General features: G+C 50.4%; 1 protein-coding gene across 8 annotated transcripts in view; it reads right to left on the bottom strand.

Annotated features, from left to right (window-relative positions):
- OPCML (opioid binding protein/cell adhesion molecule like) overlaps positions 1–23275 on the bottom strand; it is an 823390-nt gene that overhangs the window by 50173 nt on the left and 749942 nt on the right. For all 8 annotated transcript variants that reach the window (XM_044996760.1, XM_044996761.1, XM_044996762.1 and 5 more), the window contains 2 exons: positions 3415–3549; positions 398–518 (listed from right to left, as the gene is read on the bottom strand). In XM_044996760.1, the coding sequence (XP_044852695.1) occupies positions 398–518; positions 3415–3549 (256 nt within the window). The remainder of the gene's footprint in view (positions 1–397; positions 519–3414; positions 3550–23275) is intronic.

Here is a 23275-nt window from a genome sequence, read left to right as displayed (position 1 = left end):
AATTTCACATCCCGTTCCAGAGTAGACATATCCTGAGTCTCTATCTGACTTCCACATCGAGTCATTAGAATCCCAGCAGCTCACACCAGGTTAGCACTAGCACTCCCCTCACCTCCCTTGTGAAACAGCCTCAGGGCAGAGGCTCCTCCTGGTATGAGATTTGGGACCTGGATGTTTTAACTGCAGATCCCGATGTGCCTCCCATAGGATCCTTTATTTAGAGAGATGTCTGCAGCAAGATCCACCCCCGCCCCCATAGATATATTAAAATGAAGTGTAATTCTCTCTCCTTCCCGTGCTGACAGATGGCCATCCTGACCCAGGGAATTCAGCGCTCCCCATCCTTGCCAAGAACGCAGCCTGGGATCTGCCAGGCCCTGGCAGCCTATTTAGGTACCTGGTTTCTTCTTTAAACCACTGAAATTCTGCGACAGGGACGGCAGAGGCCTCGCAGCGCAAGATTCCCTTCTGGCCCACCGAGGCGCCGGTGTTCTTGGCGTTGGAGATGTACGGCGGGTCTGCAGAGCAAAGGGACGTTATTATACCACACTGCAGCCGGGAGGGGCTCTGGATCATGAGCACAGGCTGGGCTCAGAGAGACGTGAGGAGCGGTGAGGGGATGTGGAGTTACGAGGCTGGTTGGAACCCAGGCCAGGTTGTGCCCTCCTTGGATGGCGGGGGGGAGAAGAGGGCACGGATCCACCCCCCAGGAGAGGCAGCGTTAGGCACTCACCCTTCATATAAAGGACACACAATTGGCTGACATTGCTTTGCTCAGCATCTTTCCCCTTCCCTTCTCAACCCCACGCCCGCCCCCCCCGAGCCATCTCCTTTCTCTCCTCCCACCCCTCATCTGCCCTGTGCTTGGCCTGTGCTCTCCCCCATTTATTTCTGGGGCTCTCCTTTCCCACGCGGGGTGGGGACACAGAACCTCGAATTGTGTTGGGGCAGGGTGGGAAAAGGGCTGGTAGCAAGAGGGAAAAGCCAGGTGGGAGCAGGGACAAAAGGAGCCACCCCTCCCCTGAGCCCAGCTGGTGGGGGGGGAGGTGGACTGAGGCGAGCACAGCTTAGACAGCTGAGGTGGTGTGGCTGGCAGCAGGTAGGCCCATCCAGCAAAGGGGGACAGAGACGGAGAAGAGCCGGGGACAGTCCCAGCGCTACATGGTTACCTCCCCACACACAACGTGGTCACCCCTCCCCGCAAAAAATGGCCAATATCTGGCCAACATGGGACAGTCGAGAGGGTCGGCATCTAAGGGCTGTTCGTCGGCCAGCATGAAATGAGATGTCCTAGCAGAGGGCCACATAGTGACCTCCCCCACCATGACCAACGCTCATCGGAGCCCGGGTGAGCAATCTCAATAAAGAAACCAAAGGCGGAACCGGCCAGGGAGACCATAGTCTGCTCTCGACCCCTCGCCGGATCAACACCGGGGCACATTGGTAGGACAATGTAGATGAGACTTGGACCATTGCTACCCATGCCCCATCCCTTGCTCTGGGGACAGAGAGAAAGATTCAGGCCCAGGGTAGCCAACTCAGCACTAGGTCATTCAGAAATGAATAAGGTGACTGCCAAGTGTCAATTCAGATACACATTAAACCTTTGGTCCTCCCCAGACCGCAGGACTGTGGGAAACACACGTTTCATAAGGGAGATGCCACATACACAGGGTGGAAACAAGGAGCCTGCAGAATGAGAAGAGATGCTCCATTGTAGGGTGCTGTCCCTGATGTTCCTAATCCCACTTTGGGATGCGGATTGGATGAGTCCCCTAAACAGGGATGCTTTGAAGGCACAAGGCTCTATCCTTCCTTAAGCACTCCTCTGACTCATAGCCATGGAGTTCAAGCCCCGGAGTGGGCTTACTTTAAAGTTCTTCTAATCTGATTGGGAAAGTCTCCTGGTTTCTAAGTATCTTTGCATCTTTTAAACCCATTCTGTTGTGCTGAGAAATTTACAAACAGGCCAACCCCTCTGTAGGACCTAGACAAAAAGACTAGTTTGGCGAGATGAGCCAAAGCCAGAACAACGTATGCCAAGTCTTGCCTCTCCCCTGCACCCGGAAGGGTCGCTATATAGCGTAACCCTGAGCCAAACCAATCCTGGTTTTGCATGCTCAAAGAATAGACCGGCTGCTCCAGTTTCACCCATCTCTGCTAAACCCACTTCTCCTTGTGTCAGGTGTGAAGAGGATAACAACAGTGGAACCCTGCTTGAAAAGAAAAGAGCACCAGGTAGCAGAGGAATAGATGCAGCCCTTCATCCCTGAAATACTCAGGGTTTTTTTTAAGCTTCCCAAAGGCGCAAAAGAATTCGAGTCACCCCTGAAATGCCGACAAGCTATGTCACTCCAGCTTTTCTGCCTTGGCTCGTCATCTGAAGTCTTTAAATCGTCTGGGCTCTAAATTCCTAACCATGCTTCTAAAGAACAAATTGTCCTAAGTTGTAAATGCTTTAAGCTTAATGAAATGTATATATGTGATTTTCTTATAGCAATTTAGTGGATATAAAAACTCTGCAAGCTCCTTCCTAAAGGGAAGGATATTTAATGTGCTCTGTGTGTGGTGAGCCACTAGAGATTTTTTTCCCCCTGAATTGCTCCTCGGGAAAAAGGTATTACCATTTATGTTCCAGCTATAAATAGTCTTTAAGGGATGCTGACGTAGATGTTATCTGCTTTACTTTTTTTCAGGAGTTTATGGTTATAGTTCAGCTGTTCTATCACACACGCAAACCCCAGCCGGCACTGGAATACTAGGATCTCAGCTCTGGATCCCCATCGTCTTGTGCCTTTCATCATCTTCTACACCCCTGCAAAGCGGGGAAGAATGAAGGCCCTTGGATCCCAACACTGGCGGGTAGGGAAAGGAAAGTCACACTTCAGGAGCACCCATCCCCAGTCAGGGTACGTCAGCACCCTGAGCCGGGGGCACAATTCTCAGCTGAAGGAGACATACCTGCACTAGCTCTGATCCAGCTAGCATGCTAAAAATAGAGTGCAACCATGTTGGTGGGAGTGGTGGGAGAGGCTAGCGACACTGAGTACGTGTCTAGTGCCTAGGATGGGATCATACTCCGGCAACTAGCCCCTCCCACCATTCGGACTGCTGTGGTTACACTTTATTACTAGCACGCTCCAGGCATGTCTCCCTGAGCTGGGAATTACATCTTCAGCTTGAAATGTAGACGTACCCTTCGAAAGTATGGCGATGGGGCACGGTATACAGAACAGAATAGAATAGGCAGTTGTGGAACTGTAAGCAGACTACATTACGGCCCCCGGTGTTCAGGCTGGATAAAAGCCAAAATGATCTCTGTGAAAAGCCCCCACAACTAGCCTGAGCCCGGTGTTGTCTGCAGCCAGGAGGCGGGGTCGGGGAGTGTGTCATGCTGAGTCGTGCCCTACTTACAGTTCACGGTGACTTTTACTCTCCGGATGTCTGGAGCCGCCACGTCATTGACAGCGCTGCACTCGTACTCCCCGGACTGATCCCGGGTGATCCCAGAGATCTCCAAGTACTCGTCTTCGCTCACAAAGCCCCGGCCTGCAAGGGAGAAGGCACAAGTGGAAAGATTAACCCGCCAGCCTGCCACCTCCATGCCCGTTGGTCACTGGGAGTAAACTCTGATAGTCTGATGGAATGGCGACATACAGGTCGCATCCTGATTGGTTACATTGAGGGTAAATCCAGGGCCGGTGCAAGGATGTTTCGCGCCCTAGGCGAAACTTCCACCTTGCGCCCCCCCACCACCCTGAGGTGCCCCCCCCCTCCGCGGCAGCTCCCCCCTCCGCCCTGAGGTGCCCCCCCCGCAGCAGCTCCCCACCCCTCACCGTCCACTCTAAGGCACCCCCCCGCCCCAGCTCACCCCTGCTCCGCGCACGAGCACCCTGAGCACGCCATGAATGCTTCACTTCTCCCGCCTCCCAGGCTTGCAGTGTCTAAGCTGATTGGCGCCGCAAGCCTGGGAGGCAGGAGAAGTGAAGCAGCCACGGGGTGCTCGGGGAGAAGGGGGGGTAGGGGTGATCTGGGGCGAGGAGTTCCCCGGCGTGCCGCCCCACCTCTTACTTGCTGCAGGTGGCCCTCCCCGCGCTCCCCTGCCCCAGCTCCCTCTGCCTAAATGCCAGCGGCGACCGGGGCGGCCAAAGATCCAGCTGCTGCAGTCGCTGGCGCAGAAAATGATGCCCCCCAAATCCCAGTGCCCTAGGCGACTGCCTAGGGCGCCTAAATGGTTGCACCGGCCCTGGGTAAATCTGAGGGTTACAGGGGGGTTAACTCAGAATCAGACTCTCTGTAACACTCACAGGACCCCAGGGGCCACATCTCACTGCAGCTGTAAAAGAGGTGAAATCCTGGTGGTCCCTCATTTTAAAACATTATTGCCCACATAAGAACCCTGGGACCGATTCCCCTCCAGCTCTGGCTCCAGCCGCATATAAGGGCACCGAATAAGCTGAAAGGGGCAAAAGAACAACTCCTCTGGGCTGGAGCAGTGCCAGAGCCAATGTGAGCATGTCCGGGGCATGGCTGGGGTCGCATTTGGGTTGGGCTTTGGGCTACAGCTATTCTGGGCCGGTGCATGGACCACAGGCAGCTCAGGGAAGGCTACAGCCCAGGAGCTGCTCAAATTTATCCTAGGAGACATGTACCCAAAGCAGTGCAGAGGCAAAGCCAACCCCTTCCCCCTGGGCTGCGCCGTCCATGCCGCCTACGTCATGAGCTGCAGCGCAGAATCTATCCCACACTGTAAAATAATCCTAATCTGTTTTACTGACAATGCCACTGATTATTATATCTGAAATACATGCAAAGAGCTCCTCGACTTGTTGCCATTTATGCGGGTTGCTCACTGTTTTGCAGAATATTAAATTGGTCAGTATCATTTCCCATGGTCATCCATTAGCAGCCTGCTGTTGCGTTTGGGTTCCCAATGTTGCACGGGGCAGGTGTCTCTCCCCCGTCAAAAAGCCCACCATTTCCATTGGTTTGGGGGCTGGGGACTAAATTATTATTAACTAATGGTCTCTTGGCGAACAAATGGGACAGGGAGTCAGGTCTCCTGGGTTCTATTCCCAGCTCTGCCATCCAGATACTGTGTAACTGTTGGCCAGTCACGCTCCATGCCTCAATCTCCCCATCTGTAAAATGGGAACAGTGATACTTCCCGGCCTCCCAGGGATGCTCAGAGGTTTAATTTGGGACGTCTGGAAAGGATGGCAAATACAAGAGCTTATTCTTGGCTGGCAGTGTGGGGATGTATTCAGGTCACTCTGCAAACAAGGAGAGGAGGATGAATTTCATTGCAGCGGCGACACGAGTTATCTGCAGCATTCCTATCATGAAAATGTAGCACAGTATCATTACCACAAATTGTCAGAGACCAGGAAATGCCAGCCACTATGTGACAATTATCACAATTGTGCTCCAGCCCTCCCTGTGGAAGCTAAAGGTTGCTGCTATATTCGTGTGGTTATTCTTATTGCTCAGGGTCCCGTTGTGCAAGGTGCTGTACAAACACAGAGAAGTAGACAGGCCCTGCCCTGAAGAGCTTACAGGGTAAATACATTTTGGGTTGTAAGAGCTGCAGTGTTGCTACACAGATCCTGGATTCTAGCCAGCAGGTCTCAGAGTCGCAGAGTATCTTTGCCGGTCACGTGGTCACTGAGAGACACAAGAGAATCAGACTGTGATGTCCCGACAGTGCAGTTCACGGCAGCATGTGACTGTGACCAAATGGCAGCTACCTGGGGCCACACTACAAGTCAACATGGGGATGTAACACCCCGATTAGCTTGGGGCTCTCTGCTCCCTCTCTCCTCCTCCCGACTCATTCTGTCTGCAGAGGTGGAATGGAGCAGCTGCTTCTTCCCTCTCCCCCAGCATCCCTCTCCCGCTGATCTAGAAGCAACAGCAACTCCTTGTCCATTTGCTCAATGATGTCCAGGCTGCTTTGCATCACATGCATCAGTTGTTCTGTTCACTCTGCCTAGACCAGGCAGCAGAAGCTCTTCTCAACCTACTGGAGCCAAGGAGAGCCATACGTTTCAAGATTCACTGTTCTAACGGCTGCTCTGCTCGGACAACAAGGATCTGAAGGCTGGATGTTGAAATGCTCACTCTAATCCATCCTAAGAGGGTGCCTCTAAATGTGGAGTCATCTCTATACACTGAATAAATACGGTGTTAGGTGGTAAAAAATAATCCTCACATGCAGTCTAATTCGTGAACAGTGAATTTTAAAGTTCATGGACACCAGGTTAGAACCAGACAAAGCTTCTCCACTAGAAGGGTGGTGAAGCACTGGAATGGGTTATCTAGGGAGGTGGTAGAATCTCCATCCTTAGAGGTTTTTAAGGCTCAGCTTGACAAAGCCCTGGCTGGGATGATTTAGTTGGGTTTGGTCCTGCTTTGAGCAGGCGGTTGGACTAGATGACCTCCTGAGGTCCCTTCCAACCCTGAGATTCTATGATTCTATGATTCTCCACATCTTTCTGCCAGGACCCCCCAGGACTCAGCTGAAATACCCCCTGCTATCCCAGTCATATCACACGCACATGCACAGAGCTTTGCCACTGCACTTCCTTCCTGACTTGCAGACCCCGACTGCTAATTCAGCTACGGACCTTTTCAAAGCAGCTTGCGAAACTGGTTGGTGGGGTAGGGACAAATGTCTGCCGGAGACTGGGAGAAGAGTCTACTGAAATAATATCATATCCCCAAATACTGACCAAGCCTGCCCCAGTTTAACCAGTAAAGATCAAAACGTAAGAGATCACCGCACAATCATTTTCATATGCTGGAACATAAATATTAGTCGCAAAACCACACACAAGATTCACTGCCTTAACTACAGCTCCATCACCCCTTGCTGACATTGACACCAGGAATACCAAGCCTTTCAAACCAGGAAATAACAGTATTGACTACAAAACCCTCCTTGCTTGGAAGACAAAACCATCCCCTGAGAGGGAAACTCACAGAGCCTGGGTTGGGGAAGGTGGAGTGGGAAGACAAAAAAGATTGGGGGGTGGGGAGATGAAGGGGATGAGTGACGACGACATTTTGTAAGTGACTCTTCTTTGTAATGATCCCATAATCCTGGGGTCATTATGGACCCGGCCTATCCGCCCGGCGATCTCTATAAAAGATGATTGGGAGCAAAAGAAAATAGATTCGACGAGCCGGTGACAGAAATACATAAATAACCCAGGTGATTTCTTTCTGTGGAGAAGGGGCCTCGGGAAGAGATAAGCCCAGCTCGCTACATTAGAGAGATAAGGATCTACAAGGATACAAATGGGCGCGCTCAGACGGAGGCTGCGTGACAGACACGGGGCCATCAATCATGGAGGTGGGGGGGGGTCACACCGGAGCCAGCCGGCGTGTGCCAGGTCACGCGCCGTGCCCCCCTCCCCCCGCATCTGGCTGGATAACAAATACGCTGGGGGGTCTCTCAGGGACGGGGCTGAACTGGGATGTGCTGCTTGGTGCCTCACTGCTGACTGATGTGAAGCAGGGCCCCAGCCTGCCTTAGGATAAACCGAGGTCACTGGTGCCTAGCGCTGCTCCTTGGTCTCCTATCAGTACTAAATCCACTAGACTCTAGCCGGTCTAATGCCTCCCTCTAGTTACCCGCTGCACTCCCATGTGGACCCCTGTTCAGGGGAGCTGACCTGAGAGGTGCAAGTTTCTCTTCCTATCTCACCTAAGTGATGCCCTCTAAGGCGTCTCCTTGAATCACTTGAGGCCCTTCAGCAAGAGGGTCTCCGAGATGAAGCCTCACCCAGAAGCACGACAGGAAAAGGGAAGCACAGAGCCTGCTGGCTGCAGCCTTCCCTGAGATCCTCAGAATGGCCATAGTGGGTCAGACCAATGGTCCATATAGCTCGGTATCCTGTCTTCCGACAGTGGCCAGCGCCAGCAGTGTCGAAGCGAATGACCAGAACAGGGCAATCATCAAGCACACAAGAGGGTTCCATCCCTGCCCATTACTGGGGCCTTTCTGCCTCTCGCCCAGATATGCGCTGTTCTGGAGACCCCGGTTTGTTGTCATCCTGAGTTTAGTGCCAACAACAGCCTGCGTTTCTGCTGCTAGGGTACCTGATGCGATGTGACAAGGGGGATGCCTTGGGAGGCAGGACTACAGAGGCCTAAAACGGGGCATAGTGGTGGAGAGAGATGCAGTGAAGTGAGGGGCGGGGGAAGGCAGAGGTTGTGGGGGGTGAAGGAGGGGAGAGAGGGATGTGGGGGCTCTCCAAGCTACCAGCCATCTGCCTCCCGCCATTTGGGAATCTAATTGCAGCAATGGAGGAGTAGATTCCCCTCGCTAATTAAGTGTGGGGACGGACACTGCAGTGCATTTCATCCCTGTCGGGCACCGGAGACGCCGCCATGCCGGAGTTAATGAAAAGTGTGATAAACCCACTGTTTTCATTTCGCCTTAATTAATCCCAGTGATTGGATTGTGCTGAAGTCAGCCTGGTTTGGAGAAAGCGCCCCGGGGTCAGCATCCTGCTGGCTGGCGGAGCGAGGCGGCGGCTCTTTGTCTGGGGTGTGGGATGAGTGCGAGCATCTCTGACTGCAGCAGCTGTGACTGGGCTCTGCAAGGCTCCCCTCCCTCCTGCTCAATAACCCCCCCGCAGGCCTCCTGCTGCTGCCCAGGCGCTCTGTCTCCTTTTCCAGAGCTACAAGGTAACCCTAAGGCCAATGTGTGACTGTGATGGGACCTGTTACTCTGGGGAGGAGGCGGAGATTCGGGCACATAACACGTATGACCCCACCCTCGTTAGAATCAATGGAGGTCAACACTCACAGTCCGGGAGAGGACAGAGCCTTCCATGCTCATGGAGAACCCAGTGCAGGGGATCAAGATCAGGAGCTCCAGCCATGCGGCATGTGGGGAGAGGAGAGAGAAAATCTCTCCAGCCATGTGGCACCAGGGGGAGAGGAGAGAGACGATCTCTCCAGCCATGTGGCAAGGGGTGGGGTGGGGTGGGGAGCAGGCAGGTCCTTAGTAACTTATTTAGATTGCAGCTCTTTGCGTCAGGAACCACTTTTCTGTTCTGTTTGTACAGCACCTAGCACAATGGGGTCCTGATGCGATACAAATGGTAATAATGAATATAATGCACTGTGGAAGTAGAGAAAGAACTGACAGGGATTTGAAGGGGATTTCAATGCATGACAGTCTCTGTGAGCAAGAGTCAGGCTAGTTGTAACCCTAATAACGCGAGATTTGTAGAAGCGAGGATTGTGTGAGGTGAATGGGAAAGAACTGTGTGAGAAGTTGTTGCGGCCTTGTGTAGATAAATACGGAATGTAGACTAGAGTCTAAATGAGTGAGAAAAATAAGTTATCAGGATGACCTATGCATAAACAAAATGCAGCTGTTGCTTATTATTGTTTGTGTAGTGTTGCTTATTATTGTTTGTAATAAAGGTATAAATGTTTGCTGTAATTGTTTACCTGCAGCAAGACCTGCCTAGGAGGGGGAAAACCTGTGTCCTAGTGCACTCTTTCTCTCTATGCAATTGCTTGAGAATAAAGTATCTGACTTTGCTGCACCCAACCAGAGAGTGAGAACTATGGTTTTCTCCGACAGCACGGTAGGTTGAAAGCAACACCTTCAACTCCACCGGGCAGCAGCAGGAATGCAGATCCAGTAGGTGCTTTTAAAATGGGCATGTCCTTAACAGAGGGAGGTTCATATTCCATTAACCGAAGGGTGCCCCTAGTGCTTTCCAGCAGGTAGAACACTAAGGGCTCCTGGCTTCTAGCTCCAGCCCTCTCAGACTTGTGTGGGCTTAGGTAAGTGGCTTAACCTCTCTGGAGACAGCTCCTTCCTCGGGGGTACTACTAATTCTCTATTTCATATGCGTGGGGTGGGAATTCAATAAAGCCCTGTGAGATGCTAGCATGCAACGGGTGACATAATTGCAAAGTCCTCTTGGCAAGGCAGCCCCAGTGCTGCAGATTAATTACATCTGTATGACCTTTCCAGCCAGCCAGATGGAAACAGGATACAGCTAAAGACACTGGAAGCCCTGAATCAACACAGTGAGAGAAAGGCAGGGGGAGCCAAGCTGGGGGAGATGAATATCTTGACTGATATGCCCAGATGGAACAGGGTCTTTGGAAACCCAGAAGGTCAGCTGGCTCTGGCTGGGCAGTGAATGATGCAGAAAGGCTGCTAGGATGGAGCCTCAGGTTTCTGAAAGCTTTAGGTTATTATGCTAGAAGTCACTATTGAAAGTGGCAGGTCTACTGCATACAACCCATCCCCCTGTCCTTATAACACCAACCAAAACTGATGAGGCTAAATTCCCCCTAGTTAGACCAACTCCACCGAAGCAACATCAGTACAAGCAAAGGAGGATTTTGCCCACCAAGACTCAACCAGCCTTCCCTGAGACTCAAGTAAAGGCTCAGATGGATTCTTCTGTGGACAGTTCTGCTTAGTTGGTCCGAAGTCTCTGTCCAGCATATGGAAATGATCTTGCCAGGACAGTATCACACAGCAGGTTTTAAACAGGAAGAGGAGAAGGCACATGCTCTGCTCAGTGAGAGATAAGTGGGCAAGGAGAACAAGGGAGTTAGGATACACCATAATTCGAGAGGGCACTGGACTCCACTTCCTTATCTGAGCATCCCAAACTTCAGAGCAGTTTGGATCTGCACCAGAATCCAAACTGCACTGCTGGCTGGCTCTCCATGATGGACCAACCAGAAATCCTGTCTCCAAGGAGCCCGGGACCTTGGGGGAAGTTTGGATCCAGATCTGGAATTTGCAGCTTGTGACCCTTCTCTGCTCGAAAGTTTTGGAACATGCATAATATCATCAGAAAACTTGGTGGGATAATAACGAATCCATGTGCTGCACAGGCAGATGATTACTATGGAAATCACGTATACTGATGCATATCTCCTTCATTTCTAGAAACACAGGCCTCGAACACTGGAGCTAAAAGAGAACTCCCTTAACAGGAATCTGTAGTAATAGGTCCCTTCTCCTCTCTGTGAGGCAGCCACTGAAAAGACAATATCACAAACCCATGCAAAGCCAGTATGGTAGCTAACGCAGGGCATTACAAGAGAGAGCAAAGTACAATTCTCAGTCCAGAATATACCCTTGAGTCCTTGCTGCTTCCCTTTTGGAATCATCAACAGCTGCTTTATCCAGCACATCTGGCTAAGATCAGGTTCTCTCGCTCCAAACTCCAAGACAGCCCTAGCATGTCCTCCAGCGCTGAGTGCATCCATCTCCTTCTCCCTCATCCTACAGGTTTTTTATTGGAGACACTTTGACATGGCAGGATTATCTGTCTGTGCATAGCCCTAGTGGTATGATAATGATGCTAATTAACAGCATTCGTTAATATCTTTAAATTACCTGTATTAGCTCCCAGGCAAAACACCCACTAACAGCGGCGGCAGCGTTGGCAGATTTGCATCAGCAAGTGACATGATGTTCATTTCATTGTTCCTTAGAACACTCCAGAGCGATCATGTCACCAAAGGAGAGCATGATCCACAGGAGACTGGCCTGGTACTGGAAGCAGGTGCCAGGGCTGCTCGTCTCAGCAAAGGGGCCCTGCTTTTGGAAGGTGCGTTTTTATTTACCCATTGCCCTGATACCTCTCTGGTGCCAGGGTGAGTCAGCAGTGAGTAAAGCAGCTAGGATAGGACTCACCCCATGGGGCTGATGTGCTCATAGGGAAGGATGGATAGGACTGGCTGGAACTGGCCATGAGCAGGATGGTGCTGTGCAAGCTTCCCTGACCCAACCCTTTGCCAATATCACTCCTGCCTCATTCCTGAACTACAGCTACCTCTGACCTCATTGCCCCAGTCCGGGCTCCCGCCCCTTGGCCTGTTCTTCCTGGCATGTTTGCAGACTCCTCTCCCGGCTCACTCCTGTTCCTCCCAGCTCATCTCATTCCTAACCTTCAGCCTCGCCCCGATGCTCTACGTCTCGAGTCCTCACGCCACGCTGCTTATTACCGGGATCCTGATCGGCACCCCCTACCGTTTGCCATTCCAGCCCTGTTCCTCACACGGTATTATGCATGCAGTTCAGTCCTGAAGGGCAGTTCTCCACCTATTGCAAGGCCTGGTAGTCAAACAAGTGGCAAAGGAGACAGAACACAGGGGAGAAAGAGAGATTCAAGGGATGAAAGGTGGCCAGGAGGAAAAGTCTGGGAGCTGACATCCGATTTTTCTGCATCCATTTCCAATTTGGGGATTCCCGCTAGCAGCAGCCACCAACACTCTCAGCAGAGCTGGGGCTTTCTGCATGGCATGTCTCAGTCATGGTCGTAGATCAGGAGCTTACAAGATTGAGCTCTTCAGCTCCCAGCCCCTGCTGCAGGTCGCCCGCCTGCCTGCCTCTGCACGGTTTCTGTGGCTCAGCCCACCGGCTGGGTCCCACAGTGCAAACCACCCCTTCCAGGGGGAAACAAACTTAGAAGAGGCAGATATGGCCTGGGACTCAGGTGACCCGGGTTTTATTCTTGGCTTTATCACAGGCCTGTTCCATGACCTTGGGCACATTATGGCCCCTGTCTGTGCCTTGGTTTCCCCATCTGTAAACTGGGGATAACAGCACTGCTCTCTTTTGTAAAGCACGTTGAGATCCATAGATGAAGAGCACGATGCAAGAACCATTATTGTACTGCAGGAAGTACTGTGCTTTCTGACAGAGCCCACGCTGGACTGCTGCCACTGTACCTGCCCACCCTAGGCACCCCAGTCCACATCCAATTCCTCACCCAGGAGTCAGCTAACGGTTCTGCTCTCCCAAAATCCTTTGCAGACAAGCCTACTGCTCTCCAGTTAGGAAGAAGACAGGCAGGCGCAGAGCAGCCTGCTTTAACAAATCAGAAAGCAATTCATTTTCAGAAGAAAACAAGTGATATTTACATTATTAAATCACAATTACAAAGCAAATCAGCTGCAGAAGAAGGGAGCCCATTTTCATCAATTATTACTGAACTGAACGTAATTTTTCAATCAGAGGCGGATTGTAAATGGAGGCCTTGATGCAGCCAGAACTCTTCTATCATCATATTTACTAATCAGGTATTAACTTCTTGGAATTACCAATGACATTGTGAAAAGGAAGCAGGGGACGGAGGGGTGAGGGAGGGGAAAAAAAGAAGGATGCACTTGTGCTAATTACAGAAAGTGAAATTAGGCATTGTGAGCAATTCATTGATAGGACAATGAAACGCCGTCTTGTGGGCTGGAATTAAATGGGCTTTGACTTCCCTCCAGCAGGTTTTCCGTCAGGAAAATCAATTGTTTCTAGTTTGTTCAGAATTATGATGGGTGTGGGGGTGGGAGAGATACGCAGTCATCCCTTTGCCGAAATACAACAGCGATGGACCCAGTAGGAAGCGAGAGAGGAGAGACAAGTTTAGCGGCAGAAGAAAGACTGGAGAGGGACACAGATAAGATAGACGTATTCATGCCTGAGTCACAACCATTCCACGTCGCTGCAGTATGCATTTAGAGAAGAAAGACAGTGCCGTGGGCTCAGACCCAGGAGAGTGAGGTTCAGTTCCCAGCTATGCCATACACGGCGTCACTTTTGGCACATCACTTAATCTACGTCTCAGCTCCCTGTCTGTCAGTCAGGGCTATTAATACGCCCTTGTGCCCACCTTCTCTCTTGTCTGTTTTCATTATGAGATCTTGGGGGTAGGGGACTCAGGTCTTAACAGGGGCCCCATGGCGCTAATGTAACCTGTAATAAGATGCCAGGATTGTCACTCAGAAGCCCAAGATGCCTGGTGAGTCATTGTGAAGTGATGGAAGCAGCTACAAGCATGGCTGAGAGCTCTTTGTTCAGACTATCCCCAGGTTCAATCCTCCCTGGGCTTTGTTTGCGGTCTGTTACCATTCAGTTTTTAAGTTCTCAGCCACTCTGACTTGGCCAATTACACCCATGCATGGTACAGCTACAGCAAGGCATACATCTATGCCATGCCAAGAGTCCTAGACCATTGTGAGATTGGCGGTAACTCAGCCAATCGCGACCCTTACTCTACAGCTAATTTGCATGCTACAAAGTCATTGGTTGTATGAGGGAGACTGCACAGATGGTGGATTATTTGGCCCACGTGCCACTCCCATGCACGAGCTTTCCAACTTCTGGTACAGAGGAGACGGAATCATTTTAGGAGCTAGGTCAGGATGAGGCCAAAGGAGATGGAAAGTTTAGCTTTGCACTCCCCCAGTCTTGGGACTTGTAGCCAGTCCCCAGGCATAAACTGAAGAAGCCAAAGGGCTGCTCTTCTTTACACTGGCACCAAGAAGTTAATGCCAGCATCTCGACAAAGCGTTGGAGCGTTCCAACCACACCCTGTCCGTGCTGGTAGCAGGGGATAGCCTGGGAGTCTCTATCCCAACCCAACTGGAAGACCCTTCTGCTGGGATGGGTCCGACGATGCCACCTCTCAGGTGAGATTCTCCCACTGGCGCAGCACACGCCACACCGGCAGGTCTGCACTGCTGGTGTAGTGGAGCCTTCAGCCCGTGCACAATGCAGCTGCGAGCCGGTCTGTGGCATAGGCGGAGGCGATCTGTACTTGCAGTGGAGCAGTGTGCGTGGTTACATCATATTCCCACTTTGCGCTGCTGACAGCTGAAATGTTGAGACCAAGAAATAACTGGGTACCTTTCTCTAAATGGAGCCATTGTCCTGGTTCTCTGGCTTTACCTATGCAGAGGTGCAAAGCAGAGAACAGAACTCAGGACAATTGAGCCTCAATCCACGGAGCTAAAGGAGCAATATCTCCTGTTCAGCGGATACAGCAAGTTGATGTATACCTGTGAGTAGACATATTCCATCCAGGAGAGGGCAGCAGCAGGTAGCACCATCTTAAGCTCTGCATCAGTTTTAAGAACAGAGGTGAGCCTGTGCTTTGATTCAGGGCATCAATGGCGAAGGGATATAAAGGCTATTACCCTGCACTTATAGGTATGGTTTGCTTCTGTGATTGAATTGAATCAGATCATAACTGCAATGGGCCTGATTTGGACACACTGACTTGTGTCAAGCGGGTCCCTTACGACGCAGTCGTCCCAGGGAAATCAGCGGAGGAAGCAGCTGCTCGGTGTAAGGGCGCTTTACATTATAATTATGACTGGTGGTTAATCGTGTGGAGCTGACACAGAAATGTAACACATTATTTGGTGTAAGTCACCCCGCTGCAGCTCTGCACATCCCCACTCCAGCGTGTGCCAGGGTGCACAGAGCACTTGCCGTTTGGAAGCTGCAGAAAAGCTCCCAGATTTTCCGAACGCTCCTTCCCTGCTCCCCGCTGGATCCTCTGAAATGTGGTGGATGGGGGCTGGGATGAGAGTACAGGAAAATGGCAAGAAAGGGGGGCAGGTCTACAGAAGATTTCAGGGCTGTGTGAAAGGAGAAGGATGATTGAGAGAATTGAGGAAAACAGGTTCAAACCCAAAGCCCAGATCCCCCTGCCCATGTCAGTCCAAGTCCAGGCACAGCTCCATCCAGCCAGTCAGGATAGTGCAACACACACTAGCACTACATCTGAGGGTTAACTACCAGCATTTTGGGCTAGTGGAACTGTCCGCTTTCTAATGCTCAGTGCGATCACTTCCCCTAAAACTAGACCCCGACTCCTCCATGCCATTCCTCATTCTGCTAGAGCCTGCTGCGCGATGGCACCTGGCCGGCCTCCCTAGAAATATCTGCATGCCGCATCAGGACGCAGCGATGGGGATTATCTGGCCCTCACACCCTCACAAGCCAATTGTGGGAGAGGAGAGAAGTGGCTGGGTCGCCCTGTCTCCATGTGCTCCAGAACACCGTTGACCTGACATTTCTTAATCAGAGCTCCCTGTCCATGTCACCATGTCCATTTCTCGGCAATTTACGGGCTTTAGTATCCTTGCTCAGGATACTGCCGGGTCTATTGCTCCTCTTCACGTTTGATCTCCTTCAGCCCCTTCCCCAGAGTCGTCTTCTCTTCCTAAAGTTTCGCCTTTCACAGGACTTGAACCCCTGCACAGCAGAGCTGTGCTATTAATACTAATAATCAATGGCTAAGATTAAAATGACAAGAAGGAGCAGACCTTCTTAAGGTTACGAAGCCAAGCTCATGCAAAATGAGAACTAGATAATGATTTCCTGCCCCTGGTGAGACAGGGATTTTGCACTACAGCAGAAGGCATAAACTACAAAGGAATAAACAGAGCCCTGTTCTTATTGCAACTTGTAATTTCTGAAGTGAATTTACTGCTAGGGCAAGATGCCAATTTGACAGAATTGGCGACCGACGCCCTTTGTTTATCCACGGAGGATGAAATTCACCCCTGTGCAGAAGGCCAGAACTAGTCAAGCCCCCAGCATGCGCTGGTTCTCTATATAGGGATGAATTTAGTCCAGGATAGACGAAGCCCAGTCCTGCAGCCCTTAAAAAGCCTCAAACCATCAACAACCCAATTTCCTCCCTGAAGAGAGGAAGAGGGATTGGAGGGGAAAAACCCAACATACATGACAGATGCTAATTACCCTGCTTAATGCACTGTTAGAAGGTGATTGCACGAGGCGCTTGAATAGAATAGAATGACTTGGGCAAAACTCCTATGGAACCCACTTGGCTTTCGCCTGAGTCAGGATGGTAGGACTGGAACCCATCTGTGGGGAAACCATCAAGAGGCGGCACGAGTGGCTCCCAGATCAATACATGCCCCCTTGTTCCCAATCCGGTTCAAATGGTTTGGCCTCCAGGTGGCCTCCCCACCCTAGTATATATTACTATTAAAATGTTCTGCAGCTGGTGGTCCAGGTACAGCCCAGGCAATGACAATGCAAGCGGGAATGCAGCACTCTGTCCATTCACCCCAAGCAGCAACACCAATAGCCTCTCTATGCGAAGGACACATCAAAGTATCCCACCATGTCGGAAGCCCTAGTGTAGACGGGCCTCTGATTTTAAGCCTTGGGTCATCTGATCCTTCTCAGAGTGGGTCTAACTGATGTAGCGCTTAAAATGCTGAGGGATCTCTCTGCCCTAGGACTTCCAGTGTCGTTAACACAAGTGGGGCTGAAACTGAATCATTTCTCTAGTGCAGACAAAGATAGAACTCTCTTCCTTGAAGTCCTATACTCCTTTTTGTCCCTGGCCTCTCTGCTACAGACTCATTTATATTAAGTAAGTTACTGAATTAAGGTAAACCAGGCTAAGACCCACCTTGGGCAGGTGAGGCCTCTATATTAGGCGTGTGCACTGGTGTAATTTATAGTGGGACACATTTTCTTAATAGAGACAAACTCTCAGTGAGTGCCAATTGTGGTTAGTGATATAGGCAGGCGTTCAATCCACAAAGACTTGTTATCGAGATGCACCAATTTATTTAATGCCTCCAGAGACGCTATTGACTTTTGCCTGGGGGCTGAATTTGGAAACGTGAGCTAGAGATTTGGCCCGCCACCTTTTCACGAGCTAAAGCCCTAAGGAACTCTGGGGACGGCCAATCTACGGTAACTCAAGGACACACAACATAATAAACAGGTCTTTTGCAGCAGCGCAGGAAATAAAAGCAAGATCGAGCACCAAAACCTCTGGAATCCCACAGATATTAAACCTCTGAGGAGGGAGCGCAGACTTACAGGACTGGAATGGAGTCTGCGGGAGAGCAGCTGGGCAAGGAGCATCTCTTTTGCAGGGCAGTAAAGCCAGTGACTTCAGCTACGGAGGTTGTGCCCAGTTCTGATCACCTGGCAACAAATTATCAGCCAACAGAGGCTCTAACAATGCAGCCAGCAGAGCAAGAGAGAAGGTCCAAAATGTGCTCACGCAAGAGCAATGCTCAGGGAAATCAAATGGCAACATGATGACACTGAGGGAAAGGGAAGTGACAGCTTCAAAGTCTGTGTCAATTCCGAATTGCGAACGGTTTCACTACAAAGGAATGATTCCAATAGACAACAGTGGCGTCCAGACACGTACCAACTAGTCATCTCCCAAAAATCAGCATCCTTCGGACAACTAAGTACAATATTGTAGTGCAAAACGTTTTAAATCCTGGCCCTGAATCTCACAGGCAACAGATCTCAAAAGTGAGTGTGTGTGTGTCCGGGGGGGGGGGGGGGAGAAGGACGGGGGAAGGATTAGCAGAGTGCTTCAGGGAGGGACATAGTTGGAGGTATCAAGCCCAGAAATCTTGGGTAGTCATTCTGCACTGCCCAGCAACCTGTTTAGTTATTTACACCTGTGCAGAGTGAGTGCCAGGTGGGTATAAAGGCATCATCAGAGGTGTGAGTGAGTGAAGACTTCTGATCTGGTAGCATTTGACACCTACCTTGTAACAGCTCCAATGGTGGCATAATGTGAAAGGCAGTGTAGAATCAGACCCTCAGTCTAAAGCTACATGTTCACTGCAGACAGAGGTGTGTTTCTACACAGAGACAGCTACCTTGAGAGAGACATCTTGATTTAAAATCCTAGGGGAGACAAGGCACAGCTGGGTTGTTGTTTTTTACCTTGATGTAGCTAGCTGAGGTAAAACCGACCATGCCTTGTCTCTACTAGGATCATACCAGTCTGCTGTCTCAATGTAAAAACTCTCCTCTTCCTGGAGTGAAGACAAAGCTGAAAGCACAACTTTGCGCTGGGTTTAACTAACGGTTCGTTTTTAAGCAGATTTTGTGAAACCGGTGAAAAGTCCCGTATGGATGGTCTTAATTCAATTTAAACTCTGCTTCTATCAGTTTGACTTGGAGTGGTAAATTTGAGTTTTTACCCCAATTTGGTTAAATCAGTGCAACTCCTGTGGGCAGACACGGCCTATCTGGGAGGGGAAACTGAAGTGTGCTGTGGGCAGGTTGCTAGCAGGACACTGTACCTACCCCATGTTGAAGGATGGGGCCCGGGAAGTAGGATAGTTCGGGGAAAGGACTGAGTTTCTCTGACCAGGTTTGCCTGCGAGCTAATGTCTCAGTGAGTGGATGAAAGGCTGGTTAATTTCCTATCACAGGGCACCCAGCAATTCCTCAGGAGGGGGTTCTCAGCCCACTGAAAGGGAAGCTGGGTGCCTTCAACAGGCTAATCTCACATCAGAATGCACCAGGCAAATCATTGCTAGCAGCCAAGGGCTGGCTCCCAATCCAGTTAGATGCACCAGTGACTCCTTGCTGAAATACCGAGATGGATAAATCATCCCACCAGAAATACCTAATGTGACTCTTAAAATAGATTATTAATCAGCAAGTTCAGCACTCTCCCATGACGGCGTATATGCAGATGAGGGGAAAGAGGTTTATATCACAGCGATATAGAGGAGCTGGAGATCTCCTGAGGAAGAGAAATTGGGACAGATCCACGCAGAAGCAAGCAGGTAAGGCACAAAGCAAGAGTAAAAAATGCACCATCTATATTCAAAACTCCTCTAAAAAAATCTTTTCTCCCTTCCCTCTATCTGATTCTTTTCCTTTCTCTCTCCTTCTGCTATTATTCCCCCACCCTCGTTTAATTTTGTAACTAGGTTGTTTAACTCTGAAAAAGCTTTTTTTAGGTTGCTGAGTCCAATTCCATCAATCTACCTTGGGTACCTATCTGGCCCTCATCACTGCAATATCTGACCACACCTCACAGGTTTAAGCAAACTTATCCTCACAACACGCCTGTGAGGTAGAGCAGAGCAGAGCAGAGGCACAGAGAGACTATGTGACTTTGCCAAGGTCACAAAGGAAGTTTGTGGCAGAGCAGGGACCGAACCGAGACGTCGTAAGCTAGTGCTCTAGCCACTGGACCATTCTTCCCCACCATTCTCAACTCCCAGTTCTGATCTCATGCACACCAGCGTCATTCCACTAGGATTGATCCTCCGCCACTTTGCACCGTGGTGTCGTCTTGCAAAAAGGGTGGTAAACTCTCCCCGCACACCAGCCGCTCTGTTTTACGCTCACTTTGAACGGCGGCAAATGGCTACACAAAAGGTGCAAGGCAGCAGAGAATCAGCCCCCCTAGTGCTAAGGGAGCTGCTCCTGATTTACACTAGGACAATCAGGTCCACTCAGAGTTCACACGAGTCACTGTTCATAAGGAAGCCATGTTAGTTCAACCCTTTGCAAAACTCTTGTGCCTCTGCATCACCAGGCAATGGAAATACAAGCCGGCTGTGAAGAAAGCCGGCCTTCTGCGCAGTTCAAGCAAATGCATGCTGCTGCAGGTACTTTTCTGGGAGTAAGAGGGTCATTCGTATGCGTGAACTGCCAGGTGAGTGGCTGTCGCGCCCACCGCACAAACAAAAGGACACTCGTAGCACAAGTGGTATGACATCCCCACTGACTGCTACCAGCAGTCACGTCTGTGTTTGCAATTTGGGGAGGGGATTATATAATTTCCACACCCCAGCTGCACAAGAGGAATCACCCCCCTGGAAGAAACCGCCTGACCTTCTTATTGACAACCACCAGGAAGATCCCAAGCCATCCGGAGACCTCAACAAAACAGCAGCCTTTGCAAAACTAACCGGAGAGCTTCAGAAAATGAGGGCCTGGATTCTGCCAGGGGCTGGGAGCACTCAGCCTCAGCACTGGGCTAAATCGGACCCTTTCACACTCCCCAGAACGACAATGGGCAGCCCTGCTGGACCTTCCTCCCCAAACCCTGCCTGGCACTTAACTGGTTTTGATTCTTTGTTATTTTCTACCTTGGCCTTGCCTTTTCAGACAGTACCAGTACCAAAGTGGTCTGCCCCTTTAAGGGCCAGGGGGTCTGGGGCCAGCCAGCCCTGTTCTGAGGCAGGGCCCCATTGACCACAGGCTGGGGCCTCGTAGTTTGCGGTCAGAAGGTGGCTCGATGAGCACCCAAGTCCTATCTAGGCTGAAAGGAGGTCAGCTGGGGTGGAGACATGCCTGGAGCAGAGGGTCTCTGGATCAAGCAGCGGATTGTTTGTGACAGACCCAGCTCTGGATTAGGAGCAGGAAGGACTGGAAATGTTCCCAGGCGCATCCAGCTCTGAAGGGATTTACCCACCACAGACATTTGCTGAAGCCTCGGAAATTCGAGGCTGCTATCTGAAGGGAACCTTTTGGGGTTTGCCTGTTCGTCACCAGCCTTGAACATCAATGGGCTGCTGGGCATATTCTGATTCAGAATATGCCTCCGGGAAGCTAGTCACTGAGGAATGCAATCAGATTCGGATCTCATTTTCAGTGGAGTTACTCTGGATTAGCATCAGCGTAGCTGAGACCAAACACTGTCTTACTGACAGCAAATCTCCCCATAACGTGGCACACAAGGACACAGCTTCAATTACCATGCCTCATAACCTCTTGGGCAACCTTCCCTCCCCGCCGTCCAACTCAGAACAATATATCTTAATTAGATAGACCCAACTTTACAGTCTAGAATGTAGCTAGTGACTGTGAAACAGCTCTTGCTACAAACGGGATGGATGGCTCAGTCATGTCTGGTTAATGAGGTGTTTACTGGAAGTCAAGCCACGAGCTCACAGCATCCACTAGTCTCTGAGGTTCCCAGGCCAGGGAGAACCAGGAATGCCATATGATGTGCTCTCACTCTTTACAGGAAAGAGTGAAGGACCAGAAACCACAGCTGGGTCAACTTGAGTGTAAACAATGAGATAAATCAGGTGGCTGAAAGCAATAACCCACTGGCCTGAGAATAAACTGTAGCAATCTGAGGGATCTGGGTTATGGAAGCCAACTTCAGGGCTGATTGGAGAGGTTCTTCAGGACAGGAAAAGTGTCTTCTACCTGTCTAGGTAGGCCCTATCAGCATAGTAACTGAGCACCACAAAAATTCACCTCATAACAGCCCTCTGACCCTACAGAAGTGCCATTATGCCCATTTTACAGATAGGAAAACTGAGGCACAGGGAGACAGTTGCACAGGGAATCTGTTGCAGAGCTGGGTCCTGAACCAAGATCTTCTCAGCCTCAAATCCACTCCCATAACCATAAGCCTATATAGATACTAAGGGTCTTCTAGCACATTTGGTCACTGAGAAAACACTGAAAAACACTAAATAATATAGTTCATAGCAATAGTCCAGGTGATGGTTCAGGGTTATCTCTGGTATTAAGCAAAAGGCCAAGCAGCTTTACTGGACACATACAACATGGCTGTGTCCCTACTTAACGCTGATGGAAACAGCATGCACCAAATCTCATGGAGAGACCAGAAGAGACTGCACAGGAGAGGCCAATATCTTGGTTGTTCCTAAGTCCTGGTGGGAGACATGGGAAAGATCTGTCCAGGGACATTTGTGGCCTGCATCTTGCGGGAGGTCAGACTAGATGATCATAATGGTCCCTTCTGATCTTAAATTCTATGATTCTATGATTTGAGATGGTTTGTCTATCCCTGAGCTTGCAGAGTAATTCTTCTTTGTGACTCCCGCAGTATTTAACGGCTTCTCAGAAATATGCTCATCTCCCGAAACTGCCCTCCCGGCCCTGGACAGCGGCACACTGTGGTCTTGGCCTTTCCACGCAGTTTTTCCATGCGGTAAAAAACGGCTCGGCAGACAGAAGACTCTGGCTGCTGTGTGAAACACTCCCTCGCTGTCCCACAAATCCCTGCAGAGCAAGGCAGGCAGCTCATAATGAGTTCCTTTCACCGCCGTTTCCTATTGTTCGGCTCGTGCGGCCGCTTTTGTCTCACCTTCTTCCCCTCTTTCTCAGTTCTCTTGGCTCTCCTTTCATTCTGGGGCCTGTGGGTGAGGGAATCCTAGCTGGGAGCTGGCAAAGCACCTGCTGATACCTTGAAATGAGTTTTTTTCCCCTGCTCTGTGGCTCTTCACACATTCCATGCCGCATCCCCCCATTGGAGAGTTGGCCTCTTTGTGCAGGCAGGTGGATGTTTATCTTGGTGGTTTTGCTTGAGGGACGCCTTTTTCATCGCGCAGCACAGACGAGGGGAAAGGCGTAGGTAAATGTCCTGAAAGCGGCTCCAGCTGCAAGAATAGAACTTTATCAAGCGTGGCCAATCCCCGGCGGAATAAGAAACATCCTTTAAAAAGGGATAAATTGAAAGAGCCCTCTTAACGCCTCTCGCTGAAGGAGCATGGGGAAGGGCTGGGCCATTTTCATTTCCTTTTACTTTGGTTAAAAAAAAAGTTATTAAGACAAAAGTTTCCAGAAGGTGAAGTTTGGGGAGATAAGACACAGAGACACACACAATCCCACCCCTACTTACCTGTAAACATACACACCTAGAATATCTACCTGCACACCAATGCCTACCTACTCACACCTCTCCATAGACAC

The sequence above is a fragment of the Mauremys mutica genome, chromosome 22 (assembly GCF_020497125.1).
Source record: "Mauremys mutica isolate MM-2020 ecotype Southern chromosome 22, ASM2049712v1, whole genome shotgun sequence".
NCBI classification, from domain to species: Eukaryota; Metazoa; Chordata; order Testudines; family Geoemydidae; genus Mauremys; species Mauremys mutica.
This window is presented reverse-complemented; position numbering and strand designations above follow the sequence as displayed.